General features: G+C 39.7%; 1 protein-coding gene across 1 annotated transcript in view; it reads right to left on the bottom strand.

Annotated features, from left to right (window-relative positions):
• Positions 1-1,877: 1,877 nt before the first annotated feature.
• The window catches only part of GPR26 (G protein-coupled receptor 26), a 32,393-nt gene continuing 17,342 nt past the window's right edge, over positions 1,878-16,928 (bottom strand). The window contains exons 2-3 of the mRNA XM_020808752.3: positions 14,961-15,074; positions 1,878-5,864 (exon numbers count right to left, since the gene is read on the bottom strand). Coding sequence (XP_020664411.1) covers positions 5,633-5,864; positions 14,961-15,074 — 346 coding nt within the window. The 3' untranslated portion in view covers positions 1,878-5,632. The remainder of the gene's footprint in view (positions 5,865-14,960; positions 15,075-16,928) is intronic.

Here is a 16,928-nt window from a genome sequence, read left to right as displayed (position 1 = left end):
TTAGAAGCTTTCTTTTAACCAACTTTAGGTTAAAATAGACTGGAATGCCTGTCATAAAGGGGTTTGCACCATGCAAAATCTAATAGAGCACTGTCGTAATTATGCTCCTCTAAAAGTGAATTTCTTTTCTGAGCTTGGTTGACACGAGTTTCTCCTGACTTTGACCAGGATAGTACAGTGCCAAGCCATTCATGCGACGGACTGCAGTGTGGGTGGCTGACATTCTCAGTAATGTCAGTAAGCAGAGGCAGCATTTTCAACACTGGGATCACCACATGTCCAATGACTGTAGTGTATGAGCCCATGTTAGGATGCCACTCAGGGGTTTCATCCTGAGTGGCAGGATCCTTTTGCTGACATGAAATAAGATTTCAGTCATTGTATTTGACTGTATGCAAAATGGGCATGGTGGGTGTCATTATTAGTGCCAAAAATAGTTTGCGAGAAGAAACAAGAACAGGAGGAAGAGGAAAAGACAAAGGGACAGGAGTAACAGCAGTTGTAGTATTTGGTTGCTGATTCCCCCCCCCCTCAAAAAAAATTATGTGCACAATTCATCAAACATAGTGCAGCCAAAACAAGATACTGTACTGGCTTTGAGTAACACATAGAAAACACAAACATCATAATCTAGTCAGAGAGGTTACCACTTCTTAGGTCTGACTGGATTCCTTCATTGAGAAGAGGGTTGGATGATCTGATGGGCCCCTTCCAACTCAATTATTCTATAATTCTTAATTTAATTGATTTCAAATTGCATTGCTGATTAATTCTGCCATCAAATATAATGGGCCTATGGTTCAACAGATACTGTATAATGAATAGTCACACTTTTTCTTGTCTTCTCTACAAAAGTATATCTTGCCATGTAAAGACACCCCATTGGGGAAAAAAAGCAACTGCTTCAGGATTTTGTGCTGTAGCAAGAGAGAAAAAAAAGTCCAGTGCTTTTTTTTATCAGCAGCGGTTTTAGCAGAACTGTTGCATTTTGCCCATGTGAATTTTGTACCAAAGGTTATAGTTTGAAGAAATACAGGTATCTTTTGCACAGAATCCTGTTCACTTCTTCAATCATATAAGGGCAATTGTGGAAACTTTTCCAGTCTTTCAACAGGCTCTCGTTCATGTATCCAGTCTCACCCTCATTGTGAAGATGGGCATGGGATTAATTATGCAATAGGGAGCCTGCTGGGGACAAACAATGCTGTGGGATTTCCCTTGGACCTGTGGAAGACATCAACAGAATTTGGGCCTTTTTCTTTTTTTTGCACAAAATATAACCTGTTTTGCACAAAATATAACCTATTTTGCATATTTCCCATGCAAAATAAATAAATACTGTGCCAAATCTATAAATCTTTAAACTACACAACAGACAAAGCCTGAAGGCAAAACTGGTCCATTTGAGTGGTAATTAATGTTATTCTCTGAACAAACAAATGGAAAAAAGAAAAATAGGATGTACTTCAAAATATCTTACTGTGACATAATACTGAAACCAAGAAGATCTTCCAAATGACCTTACGTTTTAGCCTGGTTAGTATCAGAAATGGTAAAAGCAAAAGAGATAGATAGATAGATAGATAGATAGATAGATAGATAGATAGATAGATAGATAGATAGATAGATAGATAGATAGACAGACAGACAGACAGACAGACAGACAGATAGATAGATAGATAGATAGATAGATAGATAGATAGATAGATAGATAGATAGATAGATAGATAGATAGATAGATAGATAGATAGATAGATAGATAGATAGATAGATAGATAGATAGATAGATAGATAGATAGATAGAATGCTGCCCTTGGACTTTTTCCCTTTACGTCTTCTATAAAAGGCCATAAAGCAAACACCAGCAGTTGCCAGGCACATGGGGAATTTCACATATAAACTAGCTTTCACTGCCTTGAAATGAAGTTACTAATAAGTTGCAGAATCTAATTGATCAGTGAAGGTATGAATCAGTGGAAGCTAGTCCTGGGGTCCTATATCTACAACCATTTAATTATATGTACAGTAAAGCCATCTGTTAAGTGTAACCATGATTCATATTAAAGCAAAAGATGGTGTGCAAAAGAGGATGGAACCAGAATTACTTTTATATTAAGAACTTAGGTGCTTGAAAGGGAACACTGGGTGGGATCTTACTCTAGTTATACCTAGAGGAGAACAGTTACTCTAGTAGGCTAATGCCATCCAGAGGACTACATATCCTGTTATCCTCAGCCTGAATGGTCATTGTCCCAATGTGTTGTTCCCCAGTGTTTTGAAGACCTCCCCCCACTCTCTGATTGGGGATGCCTGAAGAACGTAAACCAAAAACAATTGAACTAAAGTTATTTATGACTACATGGAGTGTTATCAGTGGTCATGCTACAAGTAGAACTGAATCCAATTTTCATCTTTGCTACTTTGAAATTAGCGGCCATCCCCATCACAAATGCACTCAGTACTACTCTTTAATAAAGTCACTGTTTTTGTTACAGCCTTCTGCTAAAATCAAACATGTTTCCATGCCCGGCTAAAATACAAATTCATCTTTGAGCTGAGCTGGTGGATTATATGTTTGAAAGTGGTCATCTGCACAGAAAGCCCTCCAATTCGCAGCAGTGCTCATAACCTTGAAAGGCTCTGTTCATTTCCGAGGAGGATGGACATCTTTCGATGATAAACAGGGCAATCCAGGTATGCAAAGCTTCTGCGAGGGCTGATATTTGCAGGTGCTATGACCCAACAAAAAAGGGGCCCTTGAGTAAGACCACAATAGGCAGATCAGAGGTGAGCTGCTGGAGAGTTTGTTTGGGGAGGCGGGAGCAGTCCCTCATATTCATGACTGAGATGCCTCAAAAAGCTGCCCTCTGTTTGTGTTTGTGTCTGTGAATGCACACAACATAACAGCAGTGAAAAAAAATATACAAAGCCTCTTACCCAGTTACAACTTCAGAGCACAAAATCTTTCTGTATGATTCTAAGCAGTGAGCCTCTAACAATTCTCAGGAGAAGAGAACTGACAAAACTTGGTGTTTCACCACCCTAGAAAAACAAGGCAGTTTGGAAATTGCCTGTGAATATTCTCCTCTGTTTTGTGCATGGGTGTTCACTACTATTTACATCCTACCTTTATGCAGTGCTCCAGAATGCTAGGTCTGGAGCACTGTGGATGCTAGGTCTGGAGCACTGTGGAAGATGCATGGTAATGGCCCAGACACCAACAGAGTTGCTACTTCCCCTTCTAGCAGCAGCAAGGATGCCTCCACACCCTTTGAGGAAAAATGAAGGAACTTGTGCTACTGCTGCTACTAACACTGAGCCCTGTGAACATTTTGGAAAATTTCTCCCTAGAAATGGACCTGTCTCCCATTTTTGAGGAGCCATTTGTTCCCAACTCTAATCCTTAAAAAAAAAGAAAAAGAAAAAAAGAAACTCCTTCCCTTCCCAAAGGTCATTGTAAAGAAAATACTCTATTAGGCTTATATAGTCCCATTATATACATTAATGCTTAAGAATTTACTAGGAGACATAGAAGTGAAATTGAATCTTTTTCGAGTAAGAAATAGCCTGTACATACCCTATAACATTTTGTAGGATGAATTTCATTCACGTCTTTTATACCGAATTGTACAGCATAGCAACAGAATCACTATGCTTTTCTAAGTGTGGCATTTTTCTTCATTGTTTTATGGAAATTTCTTAATATATGGGACGGAGCCAGTGCCCTCCTTCATGAACACCAATGAACACACATACAAACTGTTTACAGGAAATCTGGCAGTAGAAAACAAAAAACAGGTAATGAGATTTCTCCATGCAGAGTTTGTAGGAGAGGAAAGACAATATATAATATATTCTAGATTATATCCTTTCATTTGCATTTCTTTATCTTTGGTTTTTTTTTTTAAATAGAAAGTGACTTTTAGTAGGTAGGTTGGATAGCTCAGTAGTTTAGGTATCTGGCTGGGAGCCACAGGGTAAGAGTTTGACACCCCAATGTGTCTCTTGGGAGGAGAGCCAGCCTGGGTGGCCTTGGGTAAGCTGCACAGTCCCAGGATGTCTCCAGAAAAAATGAAAGTGTACCACTTCTGAGTATATTCTACCTAGTAAACATTGGAAATCAACTGCCATAATTGGCAATGGTGCGGCTAAAAAATATTGTAAATAAATAAATAAACTTCATGAACACCCAATTATTGTTAAGTTTTAGTAGAATACTTCCAGTAATTCTTGTCTTTTCCTTTTCTTTTTAAAAGAAAAACCCTCTGGCCACTGGAAACAAAATCTGAAGGATGTTTAAAAGGGGATTTTTAATAACTATTTGAATGTACTTTCTACTCCTAAATGTTAATTTTTAATATAAGAAATAAAATTTTCAATCTTATTTTCTTAATTTAGAAATATACTTAGCTAACATTATCTTTACACCATCTGTGCAAAGAATTTTACCCAGTTCAGAGCTCTGATTAAGGAGTCATATACAACCATTTTGAACATACATCTTGAAGCAACCAATCATGGCTTCATGATCACATAGAAAATAACATTAACTATTGTATTGTTATTACATTCTAGACTGCCAGCAGCCTACCCAAGCCAGAACACTGCAGACATCAGACACTGACATTTTAATGCAACAATACTTTAGGCATTTCCACAGTCAGAAGATCATTGCAACATGGAAACAATTTGGATGAAACACAATGCATTTTCAGTTTTTTTTTTTTTTTTTTTTTTTTTGGAAATGTACTGGCACACAGTTGAGAGAGATCAGAAACATTTTTATCCAAAGAACCTTTCCCCTAACACACACATACAGACTGTGAAATATATTATCTCTAATCCAGTGGCAGTTCCTGCCATCCCAGACCCACTGGGACAGTGGGTCAGAAAAGCCAATATATTTAGAAACTAGAAACACAGAAGCAATGCACTTTATACTTGACATTAGAGCCACCGGGGTGTGTCCCCTTTGATGTGTGAAAGCAATTACTCCTCAGTTTCTTTGGGGCAAGGCCATCACTTGCCAAATGTAAACAGAACATGGCACTACAAAACCACAGTAGCTTCTTTGTGTATACTTGCACACAGAGAAAGCAGCACAGAGCTGAAATGTGTTGATGAAACATGAAGATTCTCATCTAACAGATGTATATGTAATTAGGTAGTCCCAAAGAGGGGCAATCCCATGAAGAAACAGGAAGGAGTGGTCGTCTTTAACTGTCCGTATAATTGCCGTGATTGTGTGTTGGCAGGCGTTAAATGCTGTCACACATCAAAACTGTCACAAAGCTCCCAAGATTCCCCAGTGGGCTTTCTGTGGTTGGCGAGAGGGAAGAATACCTAAGTACAGTTCTTTACCATTATCATATCAGACCACCATTGGTTAAGGACACAATTTTGCCTTTTCAGCATATCTCCTGAAGCTGGCAGGATCTGTTGCCAATGAATTCATATATCAGTAATAAAAGGCAGCCAACTTTGCTATGAAATTCTTTACCTAAGTTTCTGAAGATTTGAAAGGCAGACTTTCCAAAAGACTGTCAGCTGATAATCCTAAGGGCACCACCATGTATGGTCCTTCCTCTTCTGCCCACCAGTGTTAGGCTATAATGAATTAATTGTTTGACCTTCATTCATTTGCTTGCAAAATGTTTCGACTTTGCGATTCACTGGTGAGGGCTGATGAATTTATTGAGCTTCTTTTTAACATCTTGTTTATGATGTCCTTCCATGTCTTCTTGTACTGGTGCCGTAGCAAAGAGTACACAAAAGGATCTGAAACTGCTTTGCTGTAGGCCAGACACTTAGAAATGATTCCCCAGTTTGCGTTGATGGGGACTATTGATGACAATTCTAGCAGTCTGCCGGGAAAGAAGGGAAAATGTTACTATTAAGTAAATATATCAAAAATACGAACCTAGCTCTAGCATTCTATTCCCACCTGGAGACAGTTTCAGAGAAATTTACAAGGACATGAATATAATATCACACTGTTACTGCTTGTTCCCAGTATCCGCTAGTCAGGCTCCATTTAGCTAAGCCAGCTAATAGCTTAGCAAAGTTACATTTTTGAAGTACGGCTCCCAAAATCATCTAGTCAATGTTGTCACCAACTATGCTGGCTTGGAAAAAGCTAGGAGTCGCATTCCCCCCCCCCAAAAAAAACTTTCCTGTATTGTACTGCAGCTTTTACTGATCTAGATACTTATTTTTCAGTTTGAATAACATCAGCACTTGAAGATCAAACACAGACAATGTTGTAGTGGTACTTATGCTTTCTATATAATCATGTACATAGTTGCATAGTGTCAACTGGTCATTTTGACAGAGACAGTTGCAGTCATTTCTATAAATATATCTCTCATTTCTAGTTATAACTAACAGAGAAGTGAGTGCAGCTATCTCCAAAAAGTATGGATTAGGATTGATTCTTATGAAGCAGTACATTTAATGAATATTCATTACAAATATTGGTCTTTTTTTTCCAATTAAGGGTGTGACCACACAATGAGAGAAATGTGAGTTTACTTGCCATAACGTAACACCAGGGAGTTTGGTTTCTCCAGGTCTATTCAAATTAACTGGCCACAGAGGGAGAGAGGTGGAAAGCCTTGTTTGCCGCTTGTTTGCAGCTTGTTAACATAGCTATCTTGTAGCCCAGCATGGGGCACAGCCGCAAAAAAGCCACTTCATAAGCTTAATATACAAGGGCAGATGCCATTTTTCTCCTATTTCCCTTTCTTGTTGTTTACTTCTTTTTCTTTTCTTTTCTTTTCCTTTTTAGATGCCCTAATGGAACAACACTGGCACCACCCTTTTTTTTTTTAAATAATATTATTCACTGGATTGTCTTTTTGCATAAACAAACACCTGATTGATCACTTTCCCCAGCTTGCTTGCTTTGAAGCAGAGCTGAAGCTAGACCCACAAAAATGAATAGAATTTAAATTCAGTGTTTGCCTCTGTGGTACTATTTTGAAATCTGGTAAAGATGTTCCAGACTGAATGTATGATTTGGAAAAAGAAGGTTTTTTAAAATTTCCCCTGTACCTTTTTCTGAAACATCTGCATGGATGACTAATCCCACAGCAATGCTATCTATAGCTATGTGCCTCCAACAATGCAATTTTTTCATGTACTTAGAAGCATGTCCCACACAATTTAATGATATTTACTTTTCCTAAACTTTATTTAGCATTGCAGCCTAAAGGAATAATTCTGAACACACACCCGTAAAGACAAGCACTGTTCGTATAATCCAGATGCAGATAATGTTGCTTTTCTGACTCCCAGAATGCCACAGCCAGTCTGACTGTGGGATTCAGGAAACTGTAGCCCAAAGAAAAGCAAAATTTCTCCATCTCTAGAACCATCTTCTCTGCATGAACTGTACAGTACACAGATGCCCAGCCTCTAAGAGTACACTTTTCTATAAAACCGAAGTGGGATGGTGCTGTGAGGGAGGGAAGAGAAGATAAGTAGCATATTATTGAGTTTTTACGTGTTTTACCTGTGTGGGAAAAGTTCATGCCCTTTGAAAGCATTGTTCTCTGATGCGCTGCTGTTGTTAGAACAGAGGTAAATTACAGAGGATATATAAACCAAGATTATTTCTGGGCACTGTTACCAAAGGGCCTGTTTGAAAGCCATGATATTATTTGGATTTTAAGTGAACAATTAGTTCCATTTTCCTGTAATTACTTTCTGTCAAACTGTCAGATTCAAAATGGGATCTTCTGTCATATCCAATGAGTGCCACTTATGAGTGCAAGTTTTCCATTAAGAAGCATTTAAATCTATGCAGGCCCTTCTGCGGTTTTTCTCTGAAGGCTTTTACTGTTATTACATGCAGGAGAATGCAAAGAAGAAGACAAAGTATTTCAGTATAAGGACGATCATAATTTATACTCAATAGCCTCAATTTAATCATTTTAGCTTCCAGCAAAAGTTCAGGTTTGATTTGATCTAGCACCCACTTATTTATCTTTCATGCTCATTGCTCCATGGCCTAAACTATACATTTGCCCTAATATGCAGCAAAAGTTTTTACAGCAGATTAGGAACAAATGTACTCACAACACATGTCCTCTAGGGGATGCTGATAAATATTGAGCCTTTCCCAGAAAAGAATTGAGCTAGGAAGCTATAAATTACAGGGTGTATTGGCCAATTTGTCTGTATTCAATGATGCCAAAATCAACTACCCATGTTTTTAACTTATCTTTCATGTTTGGGTCCAAAGTGAACATGGCAGCACCTCCAGAAAAGTTCAATGTGGAAGAGCATAGGACCATGATCAAGTTCCTGTTTCTCCAAGAGAAAGGTGCAAAGCAGATCCATGATGAAATGTCACAAAATATGGGTGATACTGGCCCTTCCTATGCAACAGTTAAACCTTGGGTTGTCAGTTTTTAAACTGGCCATTTCAGTGTTGAAAGTGAGAAACCCAGTGGAAGGCCTGTTTCTTCCTCTGTGCCTGCAAATGTGAAAGCCATCCATGATATGATCATGGCCGAATATCAGCCAAAAGTATTGCTATATATCTGAGAATATCACATGAGAGAGTTGGTGCCATTATCCACAATGACTTGGAAATGATAAAACTGGCAGCAAAGTGGATCCCCAGACTTTTGACAACTGAACAAAAGAGAAAACGTGTGGAGTCATCGGTGGCTGTTTTGGAACATTTTGCAAGAAATGTGTCAGATTGCCTGGGAGAACTGGTAAGTGGTGATGAGCCATGAATCTACTGTTATAATCCTGAGACAAAGGAACAGTCTAAGGAATGGAGGCACAGTGGTTCCCCCAGGCCAAAGAAATTCCCCTGTGCAAAGGTCAGTGCAGAAGCAAATGGCAACTGTTTTTTGGGATAAGAAGGTAGTTCTGCTGGTGGACTACCTCCAACAGGGTTCAACCATCAATGCAAAATATTACTGTGCTTTATTGATGAGGGCCTCGATACTTGGCGGAACGCCTACTCCCACCAAGATCTACCCGTGTCACTCGTGCGAGCCAGGAGGTGAGGCTGAGGAGCCTAACACCGAGGGAGGCCCGGAAGGTAAAGACAAGAAATTGGGCCTTCTCGGCGGTGGCTCCTCGCCTTTGGAACAACCTACCTCCTGAGATTCGCGTGGCACCCTCGCTGGGTATCTTCAAAAATCAACTAAAAACATGGATGTTCCGGCAGGCCTTCCCTCCAGACAATTCCTGATGCCCTCTCCTCTCCCTCTCCTATTGTTTCCTCCCTCTCCTAAGGTTTCTTCTATTTAAAATTTTTTATACTATTTTATGCTGTTAGCTGCCTAGAGTGGTCTTAACGGACCAGATAGGCGGGATATAAATAAAATAAAATAAAGTAAATAAAGTAAATAAAGTAAATAAAGTAAATAAAGTAAATAAATAAATAAATAAATAAATAAATAAATAAATAAATAAATAAATAAATAAAAAGTTGAGGCAAAACATCAAGGAAAAATGTCGAGGAAAGTTCTCCAAAGGTGTCATCCTGTTGCATGATAATGCCTCGTCACACACTGCAGGTGAAACAATGGCAAAACTGACATCCTTAGGCTTTCCAGTGATGCCCCATCCATGCTGTTCTCCCAATCTGGCTCCTTCTTATAATCTGTTCCCCAAACTCAGAAAACACCTAAAGGGACAATGATATGGGAGCGTTCTGGAGACAACTGATGCTGCAAATGAGTGGTTACACCAGCAGTTGGAAGAATTTTATTTGCAGGGACTTCAGAAGCTGTAGGACAGATGTTGCAAGTGCACTGACTTCCTGGTGGAATATGTAGAATAGTGTGGCAGTTACAGCTTCCTAACTCATTTTTTTTTTCTGGGAAAGGCTCAATACTTATCAGCACCTCCTCTTATTTTAATGCAGTTCCTTGTATTTCAACAGTAGACGTGTAAGCCTACCGCCACCACCCTTTTGCCAACTGGGCAGAAGGCTGGGGCAAGAGACTAGGTGGCAAAGGTAAGTCTTCTTATGTGAACAATCAAGATGAGAGACCCCTTTCTTCTCTGCCAGGCCTTGTCTGGTGGGCAGCTGGATGGCAGCAGTAGCAGCCATGGCAGAGGCCAAGGAGTACACTGGCAGAAATAATGGTATTGTGGTGGATGTGTTTCCCTGTCTGTCAAAAATGCCAGCACTGCTGCCGCTGACACAATCCCCAACTGGATGCAGGCTCTGCATGCCCTGGCTGACTACAGAGAAAGTCCTGCTGCACTTTAAAACAGTGTACATTGAAGGTCATTTTAAACCACAATACGGCTTGGATTTTTCATATGGGTTTTGTAGTGGCTATGGCTACACACAAATAAACGTATCTGTCATGTCATATCTGTGGGGTCCTTACACATTTCTGTGGACATACATGTGGATTTGCTGAGTATCCAGTCCAGAGAACTATCCATTTTACATTGCTTTCCCTTGAGTGTACACGCACATCAAAAGACAGATACTGATGGAAGCTGGACATGACTAAATCTGTATGGGTGAGTGTAGGTGCCCCAGAAGTGACTCTGTAGAATAGTGTGTGGGGAGAGTCTGACAGTTGTATTTAAAAACAAAACACTTCTCCAAGCTCTGACACCCACACAAACACTTAAAATTGCACTTTTAACTTTGGATACAAAGCATTGTGTGCGGTGTTAATCAGACTCATGGAGGTTTTCTGCATTTGTCCCCACCTACTGCCCCAGGAGTATTCTGAAGGGGAGGGAGCCTCTTAAAAGAAAGAATTTGCTTGCTGAGGACAAAAAGAACATAGAAGACACTCTACAAAAGCTGATGTGGGTGGGTGGGGGAAGAAACCTTCTTCCACCAGCCCAGCTGCACACATCTAGATCGGGAGCCAGTCCAACAAAAATATCTTGCAGCTTCATTAACACTGCAAATGTTCAATGAATCCAGGTTGACAATTGAATCATTTGCTATCATTTAACTGATAACATACTTCAGTTCAATGCTCCATGCTACTCGTTTTTGAAAAATTACCATGGTATGCCTCTGAAAGAAAAGATTATAGAGCAGAATCAATAATCAGATGTCCTCAAATTCCCTTTGAAAATGCATTTCTACCATTGGCTGGGGGCTGTATTCTCCTTCCCCTCCCCCCCCTGATCTGTGCCATCCATGATGCAGTACATTCATTCAAAATTTAATGGAGGTATGGAATTTTTCAACTCTCCGCCCAATGGCTGAAAGGTCACCACATTCAATGACTTCTAATGTCCATGTCTTTCTAGAAGTCTAACCTAGTCTAACCTAAGCATAGCTGTAAAAATAACTAATGCTGCTCCGATATTGTTGCTGTTCTTCATGAGCGATAAAAGTTAATGTTATTTAAATGCAAAGTCTGCCATCAGAAGAATGATGATACTAATTGAGTTACTAGGAATAACGATGAGGCTTGATACAGATGTTGGGTTAATTAGATTGGATTAACTAGAGATACTTTATCAACCATTAGGATAAGAGCTACATGGAGAATATGAGCACTGCTAATTTAAGTGATGGTTTGGGTCAAGCCAGAATATCCCCTCAGCAAGGCACTGAACCCCAGTAACAGAACATTGTTCCCCGGTAGATAATACATTGTTAGAGGTTTCCCACACACAACACTTCCTCCCGTCTTGAGGTGGAACTGTGTTTTATGCCAGTGTCTGGGCATGTACTCATCCACTTCCTTGGGCCTTGCAACTCCTGAGAACTCCCTTTCACTCAAACAGTGTCTGTGAATGCCTGTTATTTCCCACACCTACACTTATCTGCCACAGTGACTATCTATTTAAGAAGTACCACCCAAAGCTTATCTTCCCATTGTGGTATAAGATAATGAAGTTTATTAAAAACCTCAGACTGTTGAGTATATATCTTTCAGCTAATGGTTCTAACAAGAGCAGGAACTTGTAGCCCTTCAGAAGTTAACTGGACTGCAACTCCCAGTGACTGCAGCCAGCACAGGCAATGATGAGGCATCTTGGGAGTGACAGTGGAATCTGGAATGCCACCATTGCCCAACTTGAGTTTTAACAAAACACAACAGAAAAAAAATGACCAGGCAGTAAGCAAAAAAGTTCCTACAAAGGAGCTCTACAGAGTAAGAACAGTATAGTACAAGCAGATACTCAGGCCTGCAATGAGTTCATGAAGTCCACGGTAGTCATGTGCATTGTGGCTACCATTTGATAAACGTAAGCACATTTAAAATTATATATAGGTCTCTACTGACACAAATTAATTGGCCAAAATGTATTTAGAATTGTCAAAAGGATACATTGACTGGGAAAGCAACAAATGGTAGCCATCAGATTGGGGCTAGGTTTAGTCCTGCACAACAGTTCTGGTAGATCTACAGTGGTGCCTCATTAGACGATGATAATCTGTTCTACTGAAATCGCTGTTTAGTGAAATAATTGTCTAGTGAAAAGCATTTCCCCATTGGAATGCATTGAAACCTGTTTAATGCGTTCCAATGGGGAAGAATCGTCGTTGTCTAGCAAAGATCGGCCATAGGAAAGCCGCTTTGTGAACTGCCAATCAGCTGTTTAAATTGCTGTCTTGTGAAGCTTAGGTCCCAAAAACACCTGTTGTGCGAGCGTGGAGGGAGCTGTCAAAATCGTCGTCTAGCAAAAATTGGTTTGCGAAGCAGGGACCAAACATTGTCCAGTGTAATTTTGCGAATTGCTATAGCGATCGCAAAAAGTCGATGTCTAGTGAAAAAACTGTCATGTGGGGTAACTGTCTAGCGAGGCACCATTCCTTCCACAGGAATCCACTGACGGTGCATCCAGGAGTCAGCTCAATGGTTGTAATGGCAGACGATTAAGCATGCATTTCATTGCCACACCAGAATCACTGGGCACTCAGTGGGAACAAATTAAGCTATTTTACAGTGAGTCGGACCATTGGCCAATCTAAAGGTTTGCAAAAAGCTCAAACTACAACCACCATCCCATATTTCATATACTAAGGGTTGAACTTTGGACTTTTGCCACTGGGCTACAGGCCTGAGTATAGTATTTTGCTTTTGGCCGAATTGTCCTTATTGTATATGTATTTTAAGCATTTCTGAATACAGACCAAAACGGTGTAGCAGAAGAGAGATGACTGGTAATCCCCCTACAATCTTGGATGATGCCAATGTATTGTCTACTTTAGGGGATCAACAAAACTATTAATGCCGTGCCAAGTTTTATCTTTGCCAAAATAGTCTCATTTTTTTTCCATGCACCATTTTGTTAAAAATACAAGTACAGCTTTCAAACATTCAGAGTAGCTAACATAACCTTTTAGATTGTTCCCTCTTATGCTGCTTCTGAAGCACGGTAATCAACATTTCAATAATTCATTTCCACTACTAGAACAATTTTGAGTGATGCTTTTTACTTCTTTTTGCTTCTTCTCAGCAAGAGAACAGGGATTGTTTTGAAACCCTCTGATACCGGATGCAATTTATTCATTACTATTCAATAAACAACCCCATAATATCTATTTGAACTGTAATTTATTTCCTTTTTTGCAATTTTCATTCTAGTTGTTTTTGTATGTCTCCTAGCATGCATTAATCAATGATAAGTTCTGAAGCATGCACTTGATCTTGTAGTTCCAAAATGGGAAAGCTGTGACATCTGAGAACCTATCTCATTAAGACAGATGAAAATTATCGCCAGGGATATGAAAACCACTTTGGATTTTCTCCTTCAGTAACTTCTAAATATTTGTTTGTGGTGCTCAAAAAGGGAAATGCTCATTTATAGATGTAGGGGCCAGAAACACTGACATTTATCGGAGCTATAGAACCATGGTAAGATTCAAATACCTCACAGATATTATGAGTATTAATTGCCAAAAAGCTGCATAGTTTTAGAAAAGGCTTTTAAACACCCAATAATAGCCAGATACAAAGATCCAGTAGTAAGTCATAACTAAGGCAGGCCCACAGAATCAGTGGAAATTTGATAAATCAACACCTATGTATGTTCCATTGATTCAATGGGACTACTCTAGTTGTGACTTTCTGCTGTCACCCATTTAAGTGGTGCTGAGGAGTATATCCCATAGAGGCCATGGCGGAAGATGCTGGCAGCTTCTTCCTCTAGATGCCCACCATAAGCTTGGAAATCTAGGACCAAAATGCTATTGCTTAGCATAAACCAAATTGCAACTTTGGGTCTGTTTCTCCATGGTAAACAAAGAGTCCGTGCGCCAATTCTTGGGAGGTGAGGCACATAGAAGACAATTTGTTTACAAGGGAGGAACAGATCCAAAGTTACAATTTGGCTTGCACTAAGCAACAGACTTTAGCCTAAATGTGTTCATCTTAGATGCCCATCTTCCAAAACCCGTGTCATCCATCATGCTGCATAATATGCTTGCTGAAATTAATGATCAACATTCTGATTTCTTCTGGGATGAAAAATCTAACAACATTTTCCTCAGCCCTAACCAAAGACTTTTGGTAATGCAGAATTCACCCTGAGGTAGAATGTGATGCGTTTTGTTCATTCAGATGTTACTAAGCTGGAGACTATAAATTCTGAAATGCTTCAGTGTAACATTTGTTGGGACAGGAAAATGTTTAACATAATTTTTCCAAGTAGACTTTTAATCCTCTACTGGGAAAGGCTTACCAGGCTGTCTCAAGACAGTCTCCTGCCTGAATTGAGGCTGTAAGTGGTGCCACATATCCACACAAGCCAAAGTACACAGCATCTAAAAAATATAGCAGCCAGTTGGGTTATATTGACATGTTTGGCAGAGAATCTAACAAGTGTTCTGTACACTAACAATAGTAATAATAAAATAATAGCAAATCAAACAACTGTTTCCTGCCCCTTCATGACTCCTCAAATCTGCTATCTCAATCTACCTAATGATAGAGCCGGCCTTAAGTTGTGCAATCACTTTGTTCACATGGGATGGACATAGCTAGCTTAAAACATACCTTGTGATTACATACGGTGCAAAACAAAGTACAAAAGTGCCAATAAATGTACTGATCTTCTTGGTTGCTCGTTGTCTCCGCCTCTTCTGTTCTTCTAGACATCTCTCTCTTACACTGTGTAGCATTCCACATAAATAAGAAAATAAAATATCACTTTAAATGACATTGCATCACATTTACTTATCTGTTCCATTATGTGTGTTTAGAGGAGAGGAGGCATTCCCTTCACACAGAGTGTTGCTGCTAGGTCTTCAGCTAGCAGGTCCTTTGAGAAATTGTTATGCAACAACAACATTCATTTTGTGACAGCTTGTATCAGATTCTAGCCACAGCAGGAGAAGTAGAAGTCCTGTAAGTCCACGTAAGTTTGCCTGCCATTCTGAGAGCTATCTTTTATTATTTCTACAGACGTGTGTGGTGGTGGTGGGGACAGAGAGAAGAAATGAGGATGGCAAGTGCTGCAAATCGGCATGCAAATGCCTATCAGATTCTGAGAGGATGCGGTGTCTTTTGCTGAGGGATTCAATGCATGCTTCAGGGCTGAATAGTCTCAAATGTAGGAAACGGCACACCCCATAGATGTGAAGCAAAGAATCAGATGTGTCAAATCATAAAAACACAAAGGCTACAACCCAATTCAGAGTTGTCAATTTAAGACCATTGATTTCAAGACTTCAGTAGACCATGGTCTAACATCACAAGTGTGATTCTATAGCAAAGTCATGATGTTTCTCTTTATACTGTTTAGTATCCGAACAATAAAGTTTCTCCTGAAATGAAAAGATGAATCAAACTACAATGCTGGCAGTTGGGGCGGGGGGGACAGGAGCCATATTTAGGTAGTCAACAAAAGGGATAATGTTAACCCAAGACTAGAGGAAGCAGGTTAAGACCCCACTCCACCACACATCCTAGCTCTGATGTGTGGAGAACACCTGTTCATTCTGTCTTTATTAGCACAGCTGGATATAATTTATAGGTACTGCAGCCCTTTCTGAAGGGATGAAGTGTTACACATTTCTGACACATAGTTGTAGGAATTTTAAGCAACGTGTGTGTGTGTGTGTGTGTGGTGTGTGTGTTTTTGTTTAAAGGGATTCCACTATTGCTTTGTGGGCAAGTTAGCACACAATTAAGAGATGAATGTAAAAAAATTAATCACAATGGCTACACTGGTTAGAGAGGTATGATAAATTAACAATTTTGGGCTTTGTTTTCTGATCAAAATAACAGAAATGGTAAAGTTGATTGGGCACAGATCAATGTAGCATTTCAGCAAAAGCAAGAAGATTTGGATGTCCAGCTTTTTCTAAGCAAGCACTACCACATTGGTTCCTATGCTAAACCCTTCCAGTCCTGGCCAAAGAGAAAGATGTCTGGGGACAGTCACTGCATGAACTCTCACCTGATCAGAGATACAGGTGGATGGGAATTTCTCAAAGTGATTCTGATGTACTGTACACTTTTAGCCTGTCCATTGCAAAACGATTGTGAACGGAGAGTCCTAGTTTCCTTCATTTAACACTTGAATTGCCACTCAAACTCTCCTCCTTTCCTATTTCCCTAGTTTGCTTGGTGTTTTCCTTTCAGGTAAAGCTTGAAGAAGGTTCATGTATCTACCAACTTTGGTTTGGCCTTTGAATTCAGGGCAAACAACCCTCAGACTCTCAGTTCCAAATCATCAGGAAAAGCACAGGTTGCTTTGGACCACTTCATAGAACACCTTATTCACTTCAGAAGAAGTCCAAATGTAGGCTGCGTTGACGGTTTGTCTACAATGGACGTACACCTCTATTACTGACCTGCCAAGTTCAATTGAGTCAATACCTAGCTTTAAGGGGGTGAATTCTGGTAGGGCCATGATCTATGCAGAAATTGCAAAATATCCCATTCCTGCATGCCATACTGTGACTCATACTCTATTCTTGATCTACCCTGCATGAGCTATTTAAATAATAAAAACTGTGC

This window comes from Pogona vitticeps, chromosome 3 (genome assembly GCF_051106095.1).
Source record: "Pogona vitticeps strain Pit_001003342236 chromosome 3, PviZW2.1, whole genome shotgun sequence".
Lineage (NCBI taxonomy): Eukaryota > Metazoa > Chordata > Lepidosauria > Squamata > Agamidae > Pogona > Pogona vitticeps.
The sequence above is the reverse complement of the archived record's forward strand: the minus strand, read 5'-3'. Positions and strand labels throughout refer to the sequence as shown.